General features: G+C 45.3%; 1 protein-coding gene across 1 annotated transcript in view; it reads right to left on the reverse strand.

Moving 5' to 3' along the window:
- Positions 1–718: 718 nt before the first annotated feature.
- The window catches only part of WWTR1 (WW domain containing transcription regulator 1), an 85,644-nt gene continuing 66,175 nt past the window's right edge, over positions 719–20,187 (reverse strand). Inside the window, exons 3-6 of the mRNA XM_033150423.1 lie at positions 15,394–15,599; positions 3,854–3,990; positions 2,061–2,173; positions 719–940 (exon numbers count right to left, since the gene is read on the reverse strand). Coding sequence (XP_033006314.1) covers positions 756–940; positions 2,061–2,173; positions 3,854–3,990; positions 15,394–15,599 — 641 coding nt within the window. The 3' untranslated portion in view covers positions 719–755. The remainder of the gene's footprint in view (positions 941–2,060; positions 2,174–3,853; positions 3,991–15,393; positions 15,600–20,187) is intronic.

The following is a 20,187-nucleotide window of genomic DNA, read 5'->3' on the forward strand; positions in this document are numbered from 1 at the left end:
TAAAATGGCAGCAATTAGTACCAAACTGGTCTATTTTACAATATTGTAGTAGTGTAAAACTGGTCTATTTTACAATATTGTAGTAGTGTAAAAAAAATTGTAATTAAAACATTTCACCTACAATAATATATTGTGGGGGTGAGGTGGGGAGGAAATGCAAATAGTACTGTTTGTATATTTGCAAAAAATCTGGATCTGGAGCCTTGTGGCTGATTTGGATTTTTTTTAAAAAAAAAATCTGTTTTCCATACAGCACAAGTTCACTTTTAAAAATGCAATGATTTTTAAAGCTCAAGTTATATAGATGAGAAGCATTTGGTACTATTGTCATAAATACAGCTGCAGAACTGCACTCAACTTGATCACGTGCAGGATTTTTGGAACTAAGCTGCCTTCTTACAATCTAAAGCTTCTTCTGGTCAGATTTATTTTATTTTCTCACTATTTGCTAAACTTGTTGCGTGTAACTGATGGCTGTTAAGTTCAGTTATGCACCAAAAGACAAAAGAGAACCGCTCATGTCCTCAAAACATTTCTATGTTACTAAAGAGGAAAGGTTATAGATGCGTATATAAGCAGTTCTACTATATCATACTTAAGTTACAGTCAGTGAAATCTAGACCGAGATTCACTGATGTAAAAGGGTCTCGCAGACGTCGGTAAGGCACCAAGGATGGCTAACTGAGAGGCTTGAGGATGCTCTGCCCTTTTTCTTTTCTTTTGCTAGGAGGAAAAAAACAATGTTGCATTATCAGTTACAGCCAGGTGAGAAAGGGCTCGTTTTTGTTGAGGACCGATTCTACATCGCTGAGGATGGGAATCAGGTCTTCAGATTCCAATGTCCCAAGGTCAACGTTTGTTCCTGGAAGACAGTCAAGGAAGTCGGGGAAACGGGTCTGTGGTGGGTTGATATTCAGGGGAGTCTGTGCTACATTATCTCCTGCAAAAGAAGAGAAGGAATCAGTGAGGTGGGGGCTTCTTAACCAGGAAATTATTTGGCCTTTGGGGCCAAATGAAGCCGCTGTAAGCTGCTGATAGACTTTGTTGCTCTCTCAGCTTTCATCTCCCAATCCAGACTCCCTGGGTACTTTAGTGTGGCTTAATGGTCACAGTGTTGGACCTTGGAGACCTCTGTTCAAATCCCCACTCAGCCATGAAGCTCACTGGGTAATCATGTAGCTCAACCTACCTCACAGGGTTGTTGTGAGGATAAAATGGGGAGGGGGAAAACCCATGTAATGTCACCTTGAGCTCTTTGGAGAAAAGGTGGAGTTGCAATGAAGTAATAATAATAATAATAATAATAATAATAATAATAATAATGAATAAATATTTGGTGGGGCTCAACTTTCAAAACGATATAGCTCACACCCTAATCAGTGCTTGGATGGCAAAACCACACTTCACTTCTCACAAACGCCAAATGTAGTTATGGGACAGAGGTTTCCCTGTGTCGGTATCTGTGAAGACCCATCGGGGATCACATTTCCAAAAGACCATCACAACTTTTGATTTCTAGTAGGCCGGAGAATACCATCCAGAGGCAAACCCTCAAATCTGTTTCAGAAGTTCTTGTTGAACATGGAATTGGGTTCTGTCATGTAAACGACCAGCTGGAGAAGAGAGCACCTCTGATCATGTGCAGAGTACCTGTTCCGCACTCCTGTGTCACCAGTGCCAGCCCCACCCATGCCAAGGGGTTAATGGAAGGACTCATAGCTCAAATTACAGGTGGGGTCAGAATAGGGGTGGTCTCCTTCACCTTCGCAATGGGCCCCTTTGCTCTCTGTTTTAGAAGGGTGTAGGGAGTTATGGTTTGGTTAAAACTGGAGGGAGTCAAGGAGGGACACTTGTGGGTTTCATTAAGGGCCTCCTTACCTCTTCCCCCCCCATAATGTATAGGAAAGTTTGAACCCCAGAACCCGTGTCTTCTTGTGCCCACACAAAAACATGTGCTCTACGCAAATGCAGAAGTAACATTGACAGTCAAGTGGATCTCTTAGGGCGTTGCTAAGAAGTATATCTATTTTTTCAAAAATCAAAATGCTTCTCATTCCTACCTGTGTCCATCTCATCTACATTGCTGAGGTAGTCTTCCGGTGTAGTTGGTATGCTGTAACATCCTAAGCCTAGGCCACTGTCTGTGCTCTGCTCCCTGGAATGGTATGGCCCACTATGAATCGAAACATGAAGAAACCTCGGTCAAGGATGCGCTCATCAGAAATATGTCACCAGAATGGCTTTAGGGAAGGACAGCCGTTCCTGCAGCTAGGCCTGAATGCCCTAGATAGGCCTGGATGTACTCCCATTTGTTTGTGGGTTCCAGCTCACCAGCCTAAAACCTGTTACCCAGCGCAGAATATGGCAATAAAAGCAAACCTTCTAACCCCAGTAGTTTAGGCAGGTGGGCAGAACATGGCGAGAGCTCAGAAGCCAAACGGAGCTAAGTATGAGTTAAGAAGAAGGATCATAACTCAGTTCTTTGCATCAGCCTTTGCCAGCACTGTCAAAGGTCAGGGATGATGGGAGCTGCAGCCCAACAATGCCACAGGAGATCCCCATCTCTGGAGTAGGCCATTCTGGGCCAGATGGACATATATTCTGACCTGGCAGAAGGAAGCTTCATATATTCATATATTCTGTGCACTGCACAGCTCACTCTCCATAGCTGCACTGTCCCAATTGCATTGGCCAGGGTCGCTCCTTCCCATCTGCCCCCCCCCCCCGCACTCTTTGCCAAGAATTCCAAATTCATCAATAGCCAGATTCTTGGGAGAAAGCTTATGCACAGAATAAGTAGGCATTGGAAGCAGAAGTACATGGTGATTTGGAAGTAACCAAATCATTTCCCAGCCATTCTCTTGGCTTTTTTTGGGGGGGGGGGGGAATGCCACACCCACTACTTTAACTGGGAGTCAATAGCAATGATCTCCATGCTAGGGAATCACACCTCCACAAATACAAAATGATGCCAACTGTTGAAAAGCAGCCATGTTGGTCTGCTAAAGCAAAGTTCCCAGCAAGCTTATTAGGACCAGCCAAGGTTCCTAATACGGTGTACATGCTCCCCAGTTACACCAAAGTTGTCCTCAGAACGGATGCCAGTCCTGTCCTGTCACATGGGAATGTTGCCAAATCGCAAGGATCGTTGGCCAGTTTCTGGCTGATATACATTTATAAGGTGCAAGTCATACACAGTAAGATCAAAATTGGTCACAGAGGCCTGGTTTGTATGTAGCATTAAACCATAGTTAAAACTAAACTATGGTTTATTGTGAAGGTGCAGCATGTTTGTAGACACTGCTGAAAAGATCCCGCTCCACTCCTCCCTTGCTGCTGGGGAAAATGTCAGCCTAGCATGTTGTGATGCCAAAACGGCAGCTCATGGTTTGTATATTTCCAAACAAACCTTAAGTACTAAGCCAAGAACAAACCTTAGCTACTGCTTGTGATTTGTTTGGAGAAGAACAGACCACTAGCCCAGGTTTGAATGTCATGATAAGCCAGACTCTGGCTTGCTTCTCAGTGGTGTGGCTACAACAGGAGCGGGGAAGGATCAGAGCAAGAACTTTACAGCACTGAGCACGAGCACACTGCACCGTCACATTAAACCATGGTTTGTTTTTAACTATGGCTTAATGTGATGTGGGAACTGGATCAGAAGGATCAAACACCTGCTTTATTAAAGCGTTTGCATCTTACAAGCAAGGCTGGTGGCTTCTGTCTCGGTCTACAACCCGAAAAGCTAAATGCCTTTGCTTAGAAATCACACGCCTTAGCAGGTATGAGAATTTCAAATGCGGCCTACGCTGCAGAATATAAAAAAATGTTTGTGAGCAAACAGTGTACTTGCCTGTTCAGGAAGGGATCCGAACCATTATTTGTAATAGACCTCATGTCTTGTGTCATGTTAGGAGGTGTGCTCACAGCAGTCTGAACTGGAGCCATGTTCTCAGACTCCATGGGAAGTTGTCTGTACAAATCAGCTTCCTAAAGTAGAAAATGAATACATAACTGTCAGTGCTGGAGCTGGGGGGGGGGGGGGCCTGGAAAACAGGTTTCTAGAGGTACAAATCCCACATATGCCCTATCCATCCCTATTAACCAGGGATGGTGCCTATTTCCTGCAGCCTGGTTTACTTTGGGGAGGTATTTTGTGCGTGTCTTTAAACAAAATAAAAATAAAAACTGCTGGCAGACACACATGTGCCGTAGAATTCTGTAGGGTTCGGCTTGCCCCACATCTCCAACCTTTGGATGATAAAATGTCTAAGTAAGGAACCAAGGCACCTTAGCTCTAGCACAGGTGGTCTGTGGATCACCAGTGGTCCACAAACTTCTTTCAGGTGTTCAGCGGCATTGTCTGCAAAAGCACCATTTAAAATCATACAGGATCTAGCACTGCACCTTGCAATTGCTGCAACAGGCAAAAAAATCAATCAGTAAGCGGTCCATTAGAAATGTTCCAAGTGATCCGTGGGGACAGGGGGAGTTTGGGAACTGCCACTCAAGTGTACAAGGCATACACATGCATAGACACAAAATTGCCGTGACTTACTAACGGCCTGCAGATCACAAATGTTACAAGGTGCTGCAAATATTTTAAGCGGCGATCCTAACTGAATTTAATGGGCCCACTGAATTCAATGGGCCTTACACACAGGTAAACTGTGTTTAATGTTGCATTTTAAATTGTTGTGAGCTGCCCTGGGACAGTATGGCAAAAGGTGGGTAATAAATCAAATTAATAACAACAAGCAAACATGCAACAACAAAATGAGGTTAGGATTGCTGGATCTGCCCAGTTTCTTTTTCCAAACCCTGGCCCCTTTTGCTGGAAACAAATATCCTCCATTATTTCACAGGCTAGAAAAGGAAGGCAGGGGGGTTGGGGAAAGAGGTGATTCATTACATTACAGAATTTCACTATTACAGACATAAGCTTCTCAACAGGCAGTCCCAAAGAAGCAATTCAAAAATGTCCACATGCTGATCTCAGTAGGTGCATCATTATTTCCTGGGGCGACTTCTGATTTGCAGTGATGTAAGACAATGCAGGAAGCCCATGATACGAAAGTTAAGACAGCATGCGTGCATCATTTGATTCAATACATGGATCAGTTTAGAAGTTTGCCGCTCATATGCAGGAACTAGCAAGTGGGTATAATTTGTGCCAGGATGACCTACAGTTAATGTGCAGCAGCACACCTTGTTTCCTTTCCTTTATTCGGAATATAATAACTAACTAAAGAGGAAGTAAGGGTGCAAAACTTCTATACAGAAAGTACATGAGAGAATGCCAGGAATGTCTGTGTTGTTGTTGCTTTTTGTAGTCTGACAGTGACACCAAGTGGAGGGAAAGATGATGACATAGGGAGTGTTCCCATTTGTACTTTTATTCCCTAAGGAATACTTCTATTAATAATAATAAAAGGAACTTCTATTAATAGGAAAGCGCAGAGAATCCCTATTTCTCTTGAGAGTCGTCCAAACAACTGATTGCATACTGATCCAAATACAGATTGTAGCAAAAAAAAAAAAATGAAAAGTTTAAAAATATAGCACATTGCAATTCTAAGTTTACAGGTCTGCAAGTTTGTCTGTGGGCATAATCCACAGGGAATTTCTCACAGGGCAACAATTCCCAGAGTTCCCTGTGAATGTATGATGAGAATGCGGGCTAATGAATACAGTATTTGTTATTGCTTCACTCCATATTTAATCTTATGCTTGCACCCGTTGATTAACAACAGCAACAGTCATGAAATAACACAAAACCTGCCATTGGGCGGGGGTGGGGGGGTGGTTTTGCATGTGTCTCTGTACCTTTACATTCAAGCTCTTTGCCACTTAAGGACAAGGTAAGTATCAAACAATTAAAAGCCGCTTCTCCCTTGTTTTCTCCCAGTAGAAAGGAATATCAGACGGCTCACATTTGCTCAAACCTGCTGTGTGTACTACACCTAATGAAGTGGCAGTAAGTATCACAGTATGTATATGAAATATAATATCACTGGCTATTTCCTGTTGTCCAGCTGAGCAGATTTAATTACTTCTCACCTTGGAAATCTAATGACGCTGCTTATGGGATGCAAATGGGAACCAAACCTAGTTTGGGATGCTGACGTGGTACATCTGGCACCCTCCTCTCGGATTGCTAAATTCAAACAACTGTGCCTTTGAGACTTCAGAGAAACCTGTTGTTTTCATGGTTTCACCAAAATCACTTAATGTATGTCAGTAAGTGCTTGTGTTTTAATTGAAGGGGGCTAGGCGATATATCATCCAAACCGGTTTGAAGTCCGTATCATATCGGTTTCATATTTTTTGACCTGGCAATATATTGTGAATCATGATATGTTTGTGTGTGTGTGTGCTATGCAAAAATTGCAATGTGGGGGGAACCGTGAAGCCAGCCAATGCTTCTCACTTCCTGCAGCCCCCAATAACTCTACCAGCTCAAAACACAATAAAAAATAAAAAATTCCTTCCAGTAGCAGCTTAGAGACCAACTAGGTTTGTTCTTGAATGCACATGAAAGCTCACACCAAAAACAAACTTAGTTGGTCTCTAAGGTGCTGCTGGAAAGAATTTTTTTTATTTTTTATTTTGTTTTGACTATGGCAGACCAACACGGCTACCTACCTCTACCAGCTCAGTTCTCCCCTGTCTCCTTGCAGTGGGCAGCAAATCACAAGAGCAGGGACTGGCAAAAATCACGATACGGGGGGAAACTGTGAAGCCATTCAACGCTTCTACATAGTTCCATCCTTATTTCGGACATCGTGATATAGCGGTATATCACAATGTTTGGCTGATGATATATCACCATGTTGAAAACCAGAGATCACACAGCCCTCTCACTTTTTGGCTGTTAAAAAGATATTGTGAGACCTGATCACAGATCTCTCAACCTCATTTTGCCCCCAGTCACTGGATTTGATTGTAGTATGGATCAAGCAGAGGAAACTTGCAGTCAGGTGGCAGGGAAGGTGGAACCAGGAAAAATAGCTGGGATTTATGTTCCCTTTTCCAAACATTCGTGCGCACGACGGTTGCTAGCTGTATACAACCTGCCTATGGAAATCTCACACATAAAAATGGAGACTTAAGGCAGCTTCCTGTGTTCTTCAATATTACCTTGATTTGTTTCAGTACTGGACCTTGCATACTTCCAATTAGCTCCAGGATTTCCCTACACCTTACCCTTTCTTTTATTTTGCTTCTCTCCCACCCACCCACCCACCCACAACACATACATTGACTTTCCCTTCCTTTGCTCTTCTCAGGAGATCTTAGGAGAAGCAGCGGCCTAGGATCTATGAGCAAGGCTGTTGCCTCAGCTGCGCAGATTTGCAAAATTGGAGAACACACAAATAATTTGCAACTGAACATGTGGAATGTGGTGTAAGGCTGGGTTACTGGCTTCCGTCTCTGGCAAGGCTAGTTAGTCTGCTTGCCTGGGGCTGCTTCACACAATGATGTTCAAAGGCTGCCACCTAAATTTCAGCTGGCAGACTTCCTTATTATGTGCTCCCCATTTAAAGTAAGGGTGGGAAACCTTTTTCCCTGCCAGTGGCCGCATTCTCTCAGGCAGTGATGTTTCAAGGGGTGGGCACATGCCAGAGATGGGTGGGGCCAGGGGAGAAAATAGGGCTGGGCACCCCCCCATCTCACTCTCTGCCAACCTTTTACCCCCTCCTCAACCCCCCACATGGAATTAGGTCATGGGCCACAGGTTGCCCACCCCGTGGCTATAAAGCACGAGCATTACCTTCTGTAATACAAGCGGTGGAAGCTTTGTGGCACTCTTGAACTAGGCCGAAAGCCTTGCCTATAGTAGCATCCTTCAATCTTCTGCCTCCAGATGTTGTCGAACTACCTTTCATCATCCATTGGCTATGCTGGCTGGTGTTGGTGGGGGTCTGAGTCCATCAACACCTGGGGAGTCAAGGTCGAAGAACTCTGGCCACAGGGAGACTTTTGTCATTCCAGAGGTTGCAGGACTACAACTCCCATCAGCCCTTGCAAGCATGGCTGTTCAGCAAAAACATCTAAACGGCAAAAGGTACCCCACACTGGCTTAGAGCCTGGGATCTCTTTTCTGTCTGGCCTTCGATGCAGCTTTGAAGCCTAAAGACAAAACCTAGTTTCGGAGCAGGAGGGGAGGGACACTAATTTGCATGTTTAAATCACATATTGATAAAGGCACTTCCACATGGAAGTTCCTGGGTCAATGGGTACACTGCCTGCAACTTTTCCCCACTTCCCAAGAGGCAACTGTTGCAGTGTAATGTTATGGTTAGATCATCCTTTCCCAACCTGGCATCCTCCTTATGTCGCTGGACTTCAACTCCCATCAGCCTGAGCAACAGCTAGGGATTGTGGGAGTTGTAGTCCAAAGCATCTTGTTGGGGAAGGGTGAGTTAGCGTGTTAGACTAGGATTCAAGTGACCAGGCTTCAAAATTCCCACTCACAGAGTGGCTTTTGTTAAGGGTGCGGAGTGTTGTTAGGAGACCCCTGGATTCTTTGGGGGAAGTTGTGGTAGTATGACGCTGCTTTAAATGTAAGGCCTCACTCTGCCTCGTGGTAGGGCTAGTCAACATGAGAGTTTACAGCACGTATGGGAAAACCTCAAGCCTTCATGAGTGTTTCTCTGCCTCTGTGGACTGTACACCTGAAATCTGATTCAGGAGAAAGAGAGATTGAGAGAAGAAACTAGCCTACTGTACAGAAGGTAGAACTCAAGTTCATTCCTCTACCCATTTTTGCACTGCAGGAATGTGTCCCACCTCCTATTCTGGAAGGGAATGTGTCCCTCATGTGAAAAGCCTTCTTCACTCCTGCTTTGCAGCAAAAGGGGTGTTTTGGGTCTGCTACGGCAGTGCCAAGCCGATGACAGGTCTGTGAGCACACAGAACCAGACATGACACTTCTGGGAGAGCAGCAAGTCATCTGGCAAAGGGAGTCCCTCCTGCAGGCCAATCATGACATGCTCAATCATTGACACCTTCTTTTCTTTCTTTCTTTCTTTTTTTAAATGACCTTTGGCAGCCGTTGCAGTCTGTTCTCTTTGGTGGTGGTGCCGTGAGTACAACCTTCCTTCTTCCAGAAAGCAAAGGGGAGAGGAGTCAGGAAAAAAACAAAAAGGGGAGATCAAGGCAGCTGTGTGATGTTGCTGCAGCATTCAAATGCCTCCAATCGCAGCAGCAGCCGGAGATCTGCTCCTTCGGCAGTTTCTGTAAAGGTAAAGGAACCCCTGACCGTTAGGTCCAGTCGTGGACGACTCTGGGGTCACAGCACTCATCTTTCTTTACTGGCCGAGGGAGCTGGCGTACAGCTTCCGGGTCATGTGGCCAGCATGACTAAGCCGCTTCTGGTGAACCAGAGCAGCGCACGGAAACGCCGTTTACCTTCCCGCCGGAGCGGTACCTATTTATCTACTTGCACTTTGACGTGCTTTCGAACTGCTAGGTGGGCAGGAGGAGGGACTGAGCAACGGGAGCTCACCCCGTCGTGGGGATTCGAAATGCCGACCTTCCGATCAGCAAGCCCTAGGCTCCATGGTTTAGATCACAGTGCCACCTGCGTCCCTTGGCAGCTTCTGTAGAGGCTGCCAAAACATTGTAAACACTTTAAAGGGGCTGCAGCATGCTCTAGTGTTCACTGTCTCTACACACACACACACACACACACACACACACACACACACTGTAACGTTTTCTTTAAACACACACACACACACACAGAGAGAGAGAGAGAGAGAGAAGGAACAGGTGCCTTATATAGAGTTAGACCACTGGGCCATCTAGTTTAGTACTGTCTACACTGACTGGCAGCAGTTCTCCAAGTTTTCAGGCAGGTTTTCTTTCCCAACCCTGTCTGGAGATGCCGGGGATTGAACATGAGACCTTCTGCTTGCAAGACAAGATGCTCTACCCCTGAGCTACAGCCCTTCCCTGGCATAATTTACTCCGTGCAAAATGATTCTGGAAATCTCCATCCAGATTTCCTGGAACATTTCCCTGCAGAAATAGCTGCAGATGCGCCAGCCGCTGAATTGCCCCTTTGAGAATGCGGAAGGGTCTGGTTTCATGCTGCTCCTCACTGTACTTCCGTCCCACCCAGTCATCTGATGGAGGGCAACAAACAAAAACAAAAAAATCCAGATTACACCCCTCCCCCCACCCTGCATTTGTATTCCTCAAATTCCTCTGTTCAGCACTCTAAGTCACACCCGCGCCATACATTTGAAACTCATTCAGTGCACATTTATAGCAAATGGCTTATCCCAAAGAATCCTGGAAAGTGTAGTTTGCATGGGGTGCTGGGAGCTGCAGCTCTGTTATGAAGTAAACTACAGTTCCCATGATTCTTTTTTGGGAGGGTATGTGCTTTAAATGCAAACCATTCTTATGCTGCAATCCTACAGTCCCTGGAGAGGGTCTCAGGAGCCCTAAGATAAACCAGATCTTTGATGCCAGAGAAAGAGAGATTGGATATCAGATTCCCCCCTTGCCTGCTACTACAAAAAATATTTGATGCTCTGACCCAGCCGACATTGGAGCTGCGATAGCTGTACAGATGAAAGCGGTGGTGATGTGGATTGTCAGGGTAGTATTGGGAAACTGACTGGAGCCAAAGGATGCAAAATATTTATGGTCCAACAACACCATTACCACCACCAAACTGGGGCAAAAATTATACCAGCTGAGGAGCTGATCTGAATGTCTCCCTCAGATTTCCCTCCCATTGCTCCTAATGGGAGGGGGAAAGTCATTCAATATTAGAAACCCTGTTGGGTTTTGGATGGGTTGTTAAGCCGCCCTTCTGATTTACTCCAGCCTTGGGACTGCATGGTGAGTTGAGGATCTAGGAATATAGGAAGCTGCCTTATACTGAGTCAGACCATTGGTCCATCGAGCTCAGTATTGTCCACACTGGTTGGCAGGGACACTCCAGGGCTTGAAGCAGATGGGAATCACATCTGGGATCTTTGGCATGCAAAGGAAGCAGGTGCTCTTCCCATTGCGAGCTTCATCAAGGAAACCGTTCGAAGCCTGTTTGCCCATTTTAGATCATATTGGCTGCTGTCCTCAATGTACTTACTAGGGAGTAAACTCCATGGAACAAAGGAAGTCTTAAAATTCAGGGTAGACGTTCATGGGATGACACTGTTCATTTCCGAAACAGATGGGGGGGGAGCGCAGAAATCAAATTAAATTACAACTGTGCATATGAAATATGAATCATGTGCTAACTGATGAAACTAAGGCAGCTCTCTCAGCTCACCAAACCTCTTTAGCTGACGGGGCTTCCAAAACTTGTTTTTGGACTACAACTCCCATCACCCTTAGCTAGCAGGACCAGTGGTCAGGGATGATGGGAACTGTAGTCCAAAAAAACAGCCGGAGACCCAAGTTTGGGAAACGCTACTTGAACACATAAAAAGAGGTCAGCGGGCCACCTAGTACCAACATCATGTTCTCACAGTGGCCAACCAAATGCCTATGGCAACCCTGCAAACAAGACCTGAGCACAGCAGTCCCCTACCAACTTGTTACTCCCAGCAGCGGGCATTTCGAGGCATACTGTCTCCGATGGGGAGGTAGACCATAGCCACTATGGCTAGCAGACATCCCTTATCCTCTGTGATAGTGCGATCCTGTTTTAAAACCATCCAAAGTTTGGGGCTGTCTCTGCACTTCGGTGGAAACAAATTCCATAGTTTAACAATTAGTGATTAGTGATCAAACATTGTCCCAGCCTTCTGAAACTGAAGCGGGATATGGGGAAGGAGAAACCCCATCAGCTAAACAGACAGCTCCAGAGAGCTGCTGGGCGTATCTCTCCAGGCAGGGCAGCTGCGGAGTTGGAAATTTCTGCAGAGCAAGCCTGCTGTAAAATAGCCAGGCAACAGCAGCTGCTGTCAAGTTGGGGACTCGTTACTGGAGGAGAAATAATTCCACTCCCTTTCACCCAAACCCTTTTCACCTCCTTTCAGTCGCCTGGCAGCCAGCAACACCCCCCCCCCACATCATTTTCCCTCCCCTTAAATGGGTTGCATAATTCTACAATTCTATGAAAAGAAAAGGCAACAGTAAAGGATTCAGGCAGCTGGGTGGGGTCTGCTACCTTGAGTCGACCATCAGCACCGCCCAGACTGCAGACAGGAAGTTCATAAAGATTCCTGCTGATTAAAGGCTGCGGGCCAAGGATTGCACCACAATTTCTTTTTTTAAAGTTGCTGGCGGGGGCAAAAAAAAAACAACCTGCTCCTCGTTAAAATTAGCACGCACAACTGCGGAACAGCGGAGCTTGTAAGGTTCGAACAGCTCCGTCCTCCCAAGACCAAGTGACTTGCCTTGCATGGCTCAGCTAAGGACTTTTCAGGGTGCGAAAGCGGGGCCTCAATCCATCAAGCGACTGAACCAGGGAGTGCCAAGGAAACACGACGCTGGGTTACTGGAAGCAGTCTTACCGAGCCAATAATCTAAGGCTTCCAAAGTCACATCCGTGCCATGCATTTAAAGCACACGGCTTCCCCCCAAAGCATCCTGGGAACTGTAGCTTGTTCAGTGCACTGGAAACTGTGGCTCTGGGAGGCGTAAACAACAGTTTCCGGTGTTCTCTGGGGCAAGCCGTATGCTCCTTAAACCATGGTTATAGTCACCTACTTGCCATTTTGGGGCCTGATGGCTCCTGAATTGTATTTTTCAACAACACCTCGGATCTCGAACGCCTTGCAAGACAAGCGTTTCAGCATCCGAACGCCGCAAACCTGGAAGTGATTGTTCCGGTTTGCGAATGTTCTTTGGAACCTGAACGTCCGTTGTGGCTTCCAATTGGCTGCAGTAGCTTCCTGCAGCCAATTGGAAGCCGCACCTTGGTTCCCGAACATTTTGGAAGTCAAACGGACTCCCAGAACAGATTCTGTCTGACTTCCAAGGTACGACTGCAAGACTTTTTGGTTCCTGAGATTCATTCTGTTTGTGCAGATAAAATATAGCAGACAGACTTCTACAGGACGCGTTGCTAGCATGTGAAAACAGTTAAGATCCAAGGATCCCCAGGCATGCACCTCTAGATGGCGGAGACGTCAGGCGCCATCCTGGTGCCCAGGCATCTTCATTTGGTCGCAAGTGGCCAGAAGCCAGGTGCAAAATGCGACTGGCAACTGGAAAATTTCAAACGCTGATATTAAGGGTACCTGGTCGGAGACTATGCCCGGCATTCTTTTTGCCATCTTGTGCATCATTTCATAAACAAAGAAGACGTTTATATCAAAATGTAAGAGAGGCTCAGTGTAAACTGATCAGGGACACTTAACTTCTCAACAACAACAACAAGACTGAGAAAGGATAATTACCTACAGAAGAACCTAACGCTGCCAGCTTGCATTCATGTCAATTAAGATAAAATGGAACCCGTTTTTATATTTAATTTTACTATTATTGGCCTTTGAATGGACACAGCTTTCCGATGAGGGAGATTTGACCTAAACAGCTACATATATCTTTGGCTAGTTATTTTAAAAGCAAAAAAAGATGGGGCTGTGTGGGGAAGGGGGGGAGGGGATTTTGCAGCACACGCTTTGATATGCCCTGATAGGGTCAGTGGCATCCTTGGTACATCTGACGGAGCGTTAATAACCCGCCAGAAGCGACATGCCAACTGGTGTCACTGCACAAATAGAAACCATACCTCTGTTTGCTGCCAAGAAATGTGATGCCGCCTTACTAAATACAGTATAAACAAATGTTACCCTGGAATAGCCAAACGGGGTTAAGGCACAAATCCCAAAGGCAAAAGGACACTGTAGGCAGGAGAATTCCAGTCCCACCCCCATTCTAGATCTTTTGCATCCCAGTCCTATGCATATTTACCCGGAAATAAACCCTGTCAAGTTCATTAGGATGAGCTCCTAAGAAAATGAGCGCAGAATAGCAACCTAAGCTGTTTTTTTTTCAGTGTAGACCAGGCATAGGGAACCTTCGGCTCTCCAGATGTTTTGGCCTACAACTCCCATGATCCCTAGCTAACAGGACCAGTGGTCAGGGATGATGGGAATTGTAGTCCGAAACATCTGGAGAGCCGAAGGTTCCCTATGCCTGGTGTAGACAGATCACCATGGGGAATTGGTGTGATGTGTTTGCAACTTTGCTTAACTGCGTATGCTGTTAGGGCAGGGAGCAATGTGAGTTTTCAATTTTTTAAAAAAATGAATCGGAGTTTTCCCCCAGAATGTTTTGCCTATGCAAATTACCATAATTTGGCTTGGCCCTCCAGACATTACTGAACTGCAACTGCAATCATCGTTAGGCATTGGACATGCTAGCTGGGGCTGTTGGAAGCTGTAGTTCTTCACCCTCGCCCTAGAGAGCGATCTAAATTCTTACGTTTATTATTTTGCTTGTATTTAGTAAGCAAAGCTAAAAACTGAAACTAACAAGCTTATCTAATACTGTGTATATTTACAGTTGGCATCCGTTCATTCTTACGAATGGACCTGTGCAACTGCAGGAAAATAAAGCACTGAAAAAAGTACACAGAAAACTTTCACTGAATGCTGAAATTGCCTTAATAAAACTGGACTATATTTAATTCCTACCCACATTGCTCCTTGGAGTAAGTGGTTAATTGTGTTATCTAGGGAAACTGATTAATATTTGGGGCAAAACACAGTATCTTCTAAAGGGAGATACTCCCCAGTTTGTGAAAAGCATTCTTCTTCGGAATGCTTTCTTCCTTTCATTGTGTATTTTGTGTTTTTACATTGTGATTTTATCTTGTGAACTGCCCTGAGACCTGTGGGTATAGGGCTATATACAAGTTTAGATAATGATGATGATGATGATGATAATTCCTTAAAGCCATGTAAAGGAAGCACTAGATGTAAGGCATTATAAAAGCCAAATCTTATATCATAAGTGAAGTCCAAAATTGTGCAACACGTACATGATGAGGAAAGTCTCCTGGCAGTGTATAATTGCTAACGACATTAAGTCTAAGATACCTGTAAATGCGAAATGACATCAGTCTCACAGCTGGCCGCAAACTGCTGAAACAGACTTAAGAACTAGCCCTTGGGAGCATTTGTAGCCTTTGTCATAGGGAGGCTCTCCATGTGATGGTCATATGGGCACTAGCCACCAATAGGAGCAAAGCACATGGGAATATTAGTGCCCCATATACATCCTGCCCCCTCCCTTCCTCTGAGTCTATTCATACGCCATTTGGAGGAGCTAGGAAGAAGTCTGCATGCTCCCTCACTGTGTCACTCCATGGTTATTTGAATGCAAGTGTTCACCCAACTCTGCAGAATTCAGACCTCTTTAATCTTCCAAAGATCCAACAGCACTAACAGGGTGTGCCTAAAAACATAGCAATACCTGACGCATGAGTTCCTCCTGGCGCATGCGAATCCTTTCTCGTTCCATCTGGATCCTCTGAAGCCTCAGCTTCTGTTGCTGCTGCTGCTGGGAAGTCAAGGCATTCGGCATGTTCAATAAGGCGGCTTGAGGGTTCGGGGTAGGGTGGTTCTGCTGGGATATAGTTGTACTGGCTGTCATTTGCGGCTGGTGCTGGTGATTCATTACTAAGGAGAAAACACAGTTTAGAAAATTATTTGGATAATAATAATAATAATAATAATAATAATAATAATAATAACTACAGCTTTAAAAACAGTCCAAATTACAGCTTTTAAAACAGTCCAAAATAAATTACTGGCCAAGGCAAAGAGGTATGTCTTCAGCATACAACCCCCTTCTAATCTAGGCTTTTAAACACCAGTGTTAACACTTTGAATTCGGCCCAGAAACACGCTGGAAAGCAATGCAGCTGTCTTAAAATCTGCAGCTTTGGAACGACACTGACAGGTCCTTACTACTGTATGAGCGACACTTCCCCATGCATTGTTATGAACATAGGAACAGAAGATTGTTCTGGATCAGGCCAATAGCACACCTAGCCCAGTATCCTGTTCTCACCCAGATGCCAGCGGGTTGGCAAACAGGACCCGACCTCAAGAGCACTGTTCCCCTCCCGTGGTTTCCAGAAGCTGGTGTTCAGAAACATCACTGCATCTGACAGTGGAGGCAGAGCATAGCCGTTGTGGCAATTAGCCACTGATAGCCTTATGAGCCATGAATTTGTCCTTTAAAGCCCTCCAAGTTGGTGAGAACATCGCTGCCTCCTGTGGGAGCGAGTTTCATGGTTTAACTTGGTGGATCAGGGCCAGTGGATTTGCCCCGAGCTATCCATTCGGATTCATAACTGAACTGCGACTTCAAACCACGTTGAAAGCCAACGCTTTGTGAAAGCCGTATTAAAAGTCATCGACAAGCTGTCAGCAGGGTGTTACAATCATCACAAACTTAATTGACTTGGTCTTTTAACTGAAAGTCCCCCAAAGTGGTTAATTAAATCTGATGAACAATGTCCAAGCCAAAAATCCACAATGTTCAAGAACTCCTAATGTAATAGTTTAATAAAAAAAAAACTGAACATATTTTGGTCTCAGAGCTCAGGAATGCCCCTCTTTCTGAGGAGAAGAAGAAGAAGAGAAGAAGAGTTTGGATTTGATATCCCGCTTTATCACTACCCGAAGGAGTCTCAAAGCGGCTAACAATCTCCTTTCCCTTCCTCCCCCACAACAAACACTCTGTGAGGTGAGTGGGGCTGAGAGACTTCAAAGAAGTGTGACTAGCCCAAGGTCACCCAGCAGCTGCATGTGGAGGAGCGGAGACACGAACCCAGTTCCCCAGATTAGGAGTCTACCACTCTTAACCACTACACCACACTGGCTCTCAAGGTCCTTCCATGCTCTCCTTTCATGCTCAGCTGCCTTTTAGATCCAACCGTGACATAAGAAACAACAGTCTTGCAGGTAGGGGTGTGTGTCTTCAGCAAAATGCAATCATAGAATTTCAGAGTTGGAAGGGATCTTGAGGACCATCTCGTCCAATCCCCTGCAATGCAGGAATATGCAGCTGTCCCATAGGGGGAATGAACCTGCAACTTTGGTGTTATCAGCACCAAGCTCTAGCCAACTGAGCAATCCAGGCAACTGAGTTTGTAGACACTTGGCTGATGGGCTTGCTTGGTGGGTGGTAGCGGTAAGCAGAACAGGCAGAAAGAACAGAGGACAGATTGCAAGAGTTAGGAGGTTTGGGGAGAACAAGCAGAGAATGGAAACACAGACATCCATACCAGCAGGCAGCAAGTAAACTAAGTGTGTTGGAGAAAGCTAGACATCTTTTCAATCCTTCTGTTTAATCTCTCTTACAGTTGACATGTCAAAGTGGGTAAAACAATAATAAACTCGGAGTGAGGAAGTGACTTGGAATCTATAGGGCTTTCATAAATAACAAAAGAAGAAAAGGAAGCAAAGCAAAAAAAAAGGAAAATCCACACAAGCTGACTCGAGTCTTGCCAACTTTCCCCTCAGAAACTTGTCTATACCATCTGAACAAAGAGTGCCTTTCCCTCCAAATAGCCTCTACAAGGTTTACTTTGGGTTGCAGTTGGTGAAAATCTGCCCATCTGCGATTACAGCATGCAAGCTGCATGAATAGCCGAATGGTGCATTTGACAAACTGCCGGTATGTCATACCAATTCCTTTTCGGTAATGTCAGCAATTCCTTAAGTATCCTACTATTCCCCACCCACTCATGTTAAAAGGTAAGTTTAGGCTCTCAATTTCCAGAGCCATCAAAGACATCAGTTATAACAGCTGCAGATCCCTCTCTACATTCCTACTGTGAAAGATTCGGCGTGGTTTTAAAATTTAGGTTAAATTGTGGGGTATTTGGCTGGTTTCAGTAACAGAGCTGTGGGACATGAGAGTGGTCTGAAGTCACCCAGTGCAATTCAATTTCTTAAGCTAAGCCACACACCTGGATCGACCATCTGATATGAGCCATCCTGATCACATTCGAAGGACAGATGAGATGCAAATATTACCCCTCGAAAGCAACCATTCGCGAGTTATCTTACCACTGGGGATCCTATTTTTGCAGCAGCTCAGACATTGCCCCAGGAGCAATTGGCTGAAGCAGTGCTGCTAATAATGAACAGCAGTCCTAGAGTGTTCCCTCTGATAATCATTCCACCTGGAAGGAGCAGAAAGCAGTTGAGGCCTTCATGCAGTGAGAACAGCCTTACAACAGGGGACGGTCTTTTTGCTTTCTTTCTTTCTTTTTTAAAAAGGGCCACATTTCCACACAACCCACAGATGTGTGCCTTATTATGCCTTATTATGAAATGGCCCAGATACACTCTATGTGACACCATGTGTGTACTGCAGGGATATCCAACACGGTGCTCTCCAGATGTTGAACTACAACTCCCATGAGCCACAGCTGGCACAGCAAATTGTTAATAGATGATGGCTGGCTACCAATGTCCTCCCCTTGCCTTTCTGCTGGCTACGAGGTGGAAATCGTCCTCAGGGCAGGACCCACCATTCATACTGCGGGAAGAAGGCTGCCTTTTCTAAGTCTGGTGCATTCAGCAAATCTGCCCCCTTTTTTGCCCTTGTTTCTTGCTGGTTATGAAGCAGCACTGATGGCTTTAAACCCAATTTGTGACTTACAGGGGCTCAAAAGCCCCATGAGTTTAAAGTGTATTTTAAGAACGTAAGGAGATCCTGCAGGATCAGGCCAGTCACAGTGGCCCATCTTGTCCAGCATCCTGTTCTCACAGTGGCCAACCAGGTGCCGGTTGGAAACCAGCAAGCAAGACGCAAGCACAAGAACACCTTCCTTCCTGTAACTTCCAGCAACTGGTTTTCAGAAGCATTAACTGCCTCTGACCTTCCTGGCCCCCCTGACTCATGAGCAAGTAAAAGAAACAGGGAAGTGATCTCATTTGGCACCAGCTGGAAAGCGACCTCACTTGGGCTACTTCCAGATAAGCTATTTATTTAGCATTCGTTCTGACTTGCTTACACAAAGCTTGTGGGGAAGTCAGACAACATTGGCTATTTATCAGGCATTCGTTCCCATTGATTGGCAGGGAGGGTTGTACAATGTACGGACCCTTTCCAGTGTGTTTTCTCATCACCTTCCTTATTGCAAAAAGTCCAGCTTTAGGATTCAAACCCTACTGGAGTTGAGGAAGGAAAAGTAAGCTGAACCTGAGCACGACAGCACTCTCCGGGCCTGAGGTTCCCAGCAACTGGCATTCAAAGGCATTCAGCCCCATCCGTAACGGCACGCAAATGAGATCACAAGGCTACAACCACCTTCACACGAGACAACCTTCGACCTCGAAGTCCCAGGATTAACGTGTGATTTGTGACCCATATGTGTTTTCATTTTGCACTGTAAACCGAAGCAAGATAATTTTTCTTCAGTCCACTGGGAAACTCAACCACTTTCCCAGTGGTTTTCTTTCAAACTAGGCCTCGCACAGGCCCTTGTTATATTCTTCGTTAAGTTTAATGTACAAATTTACCACAGAGCAGCGTTAACAACTATTAGCAAGAATGGCCCTTTGGCAGTGGAAAAGGGCGATTTATTTGCTGGATATACACGAAGCAGAGGCTACAGGCGGAGGAGACACCCATCAGCACAGGTGCAAAACGTCAATGACGCATTTGTTAAAATGGCTGGCGCAGTTTTTATTCTTTTGGCCTCGGCAGAGTCTTAAGTACAGTTGTGGGTTAGCCCCCTTAGAAAAGGTACTCCACCCCACCCCCAGAATAGTTCATTACGAACTGGCCAGCGTCAAGTGTCATGCAGAGCTGTCTGATGAAAAACACATGTCTGCAGAAGCAAAACCCAGCCACATTACACTTTTGACTTAGTCACGACATTGTGAGGGGGAGGGGAGTCTCTCTTCTCTCTCTCTCTCTCTCTCTCTCTCTCTCTCTGCTCTTGCCAACAAAGAACTGCCTGTTTCGTTTACTTCCCAGAAACAGCATTAGCCTTCCAACAAGGTCAGCAAAAATACTGCTTTTCGGTTTGGAGCATGCCATGGTCCAAAAATCTGTAAAAAATTAAATAAAAACACACTGCACTGTCCTACGTGCACAGAGAACCTTCTCTTTGGGAGTTCTGGGTGGAGAATAACCATGCAGAAAACTCCCGTCCATTAGGAGCAGATACCTAGAGAGATGTAGGGCAGTAAATACTCAGCATCCATTTCCCATCCTCATTGGTTAGTTGTTAAAACGATG

This window comes from Lacerta agilis, chromosome 5 (genome assembly GCF_009819535.1).
Source record: "Lacerta agilis isolate rLacAgi1 chromosome 5, rLacAgi1.pri, whole genome shotgun sequence".
In the NCBI taxonomy this organism is placed as follows: domain Eukaryota; kingdom Metazoa; phylum Chordata; class Lepidosauria; order Squamata; family Lacertidae; genus Lacerta; species Lacerta agilis.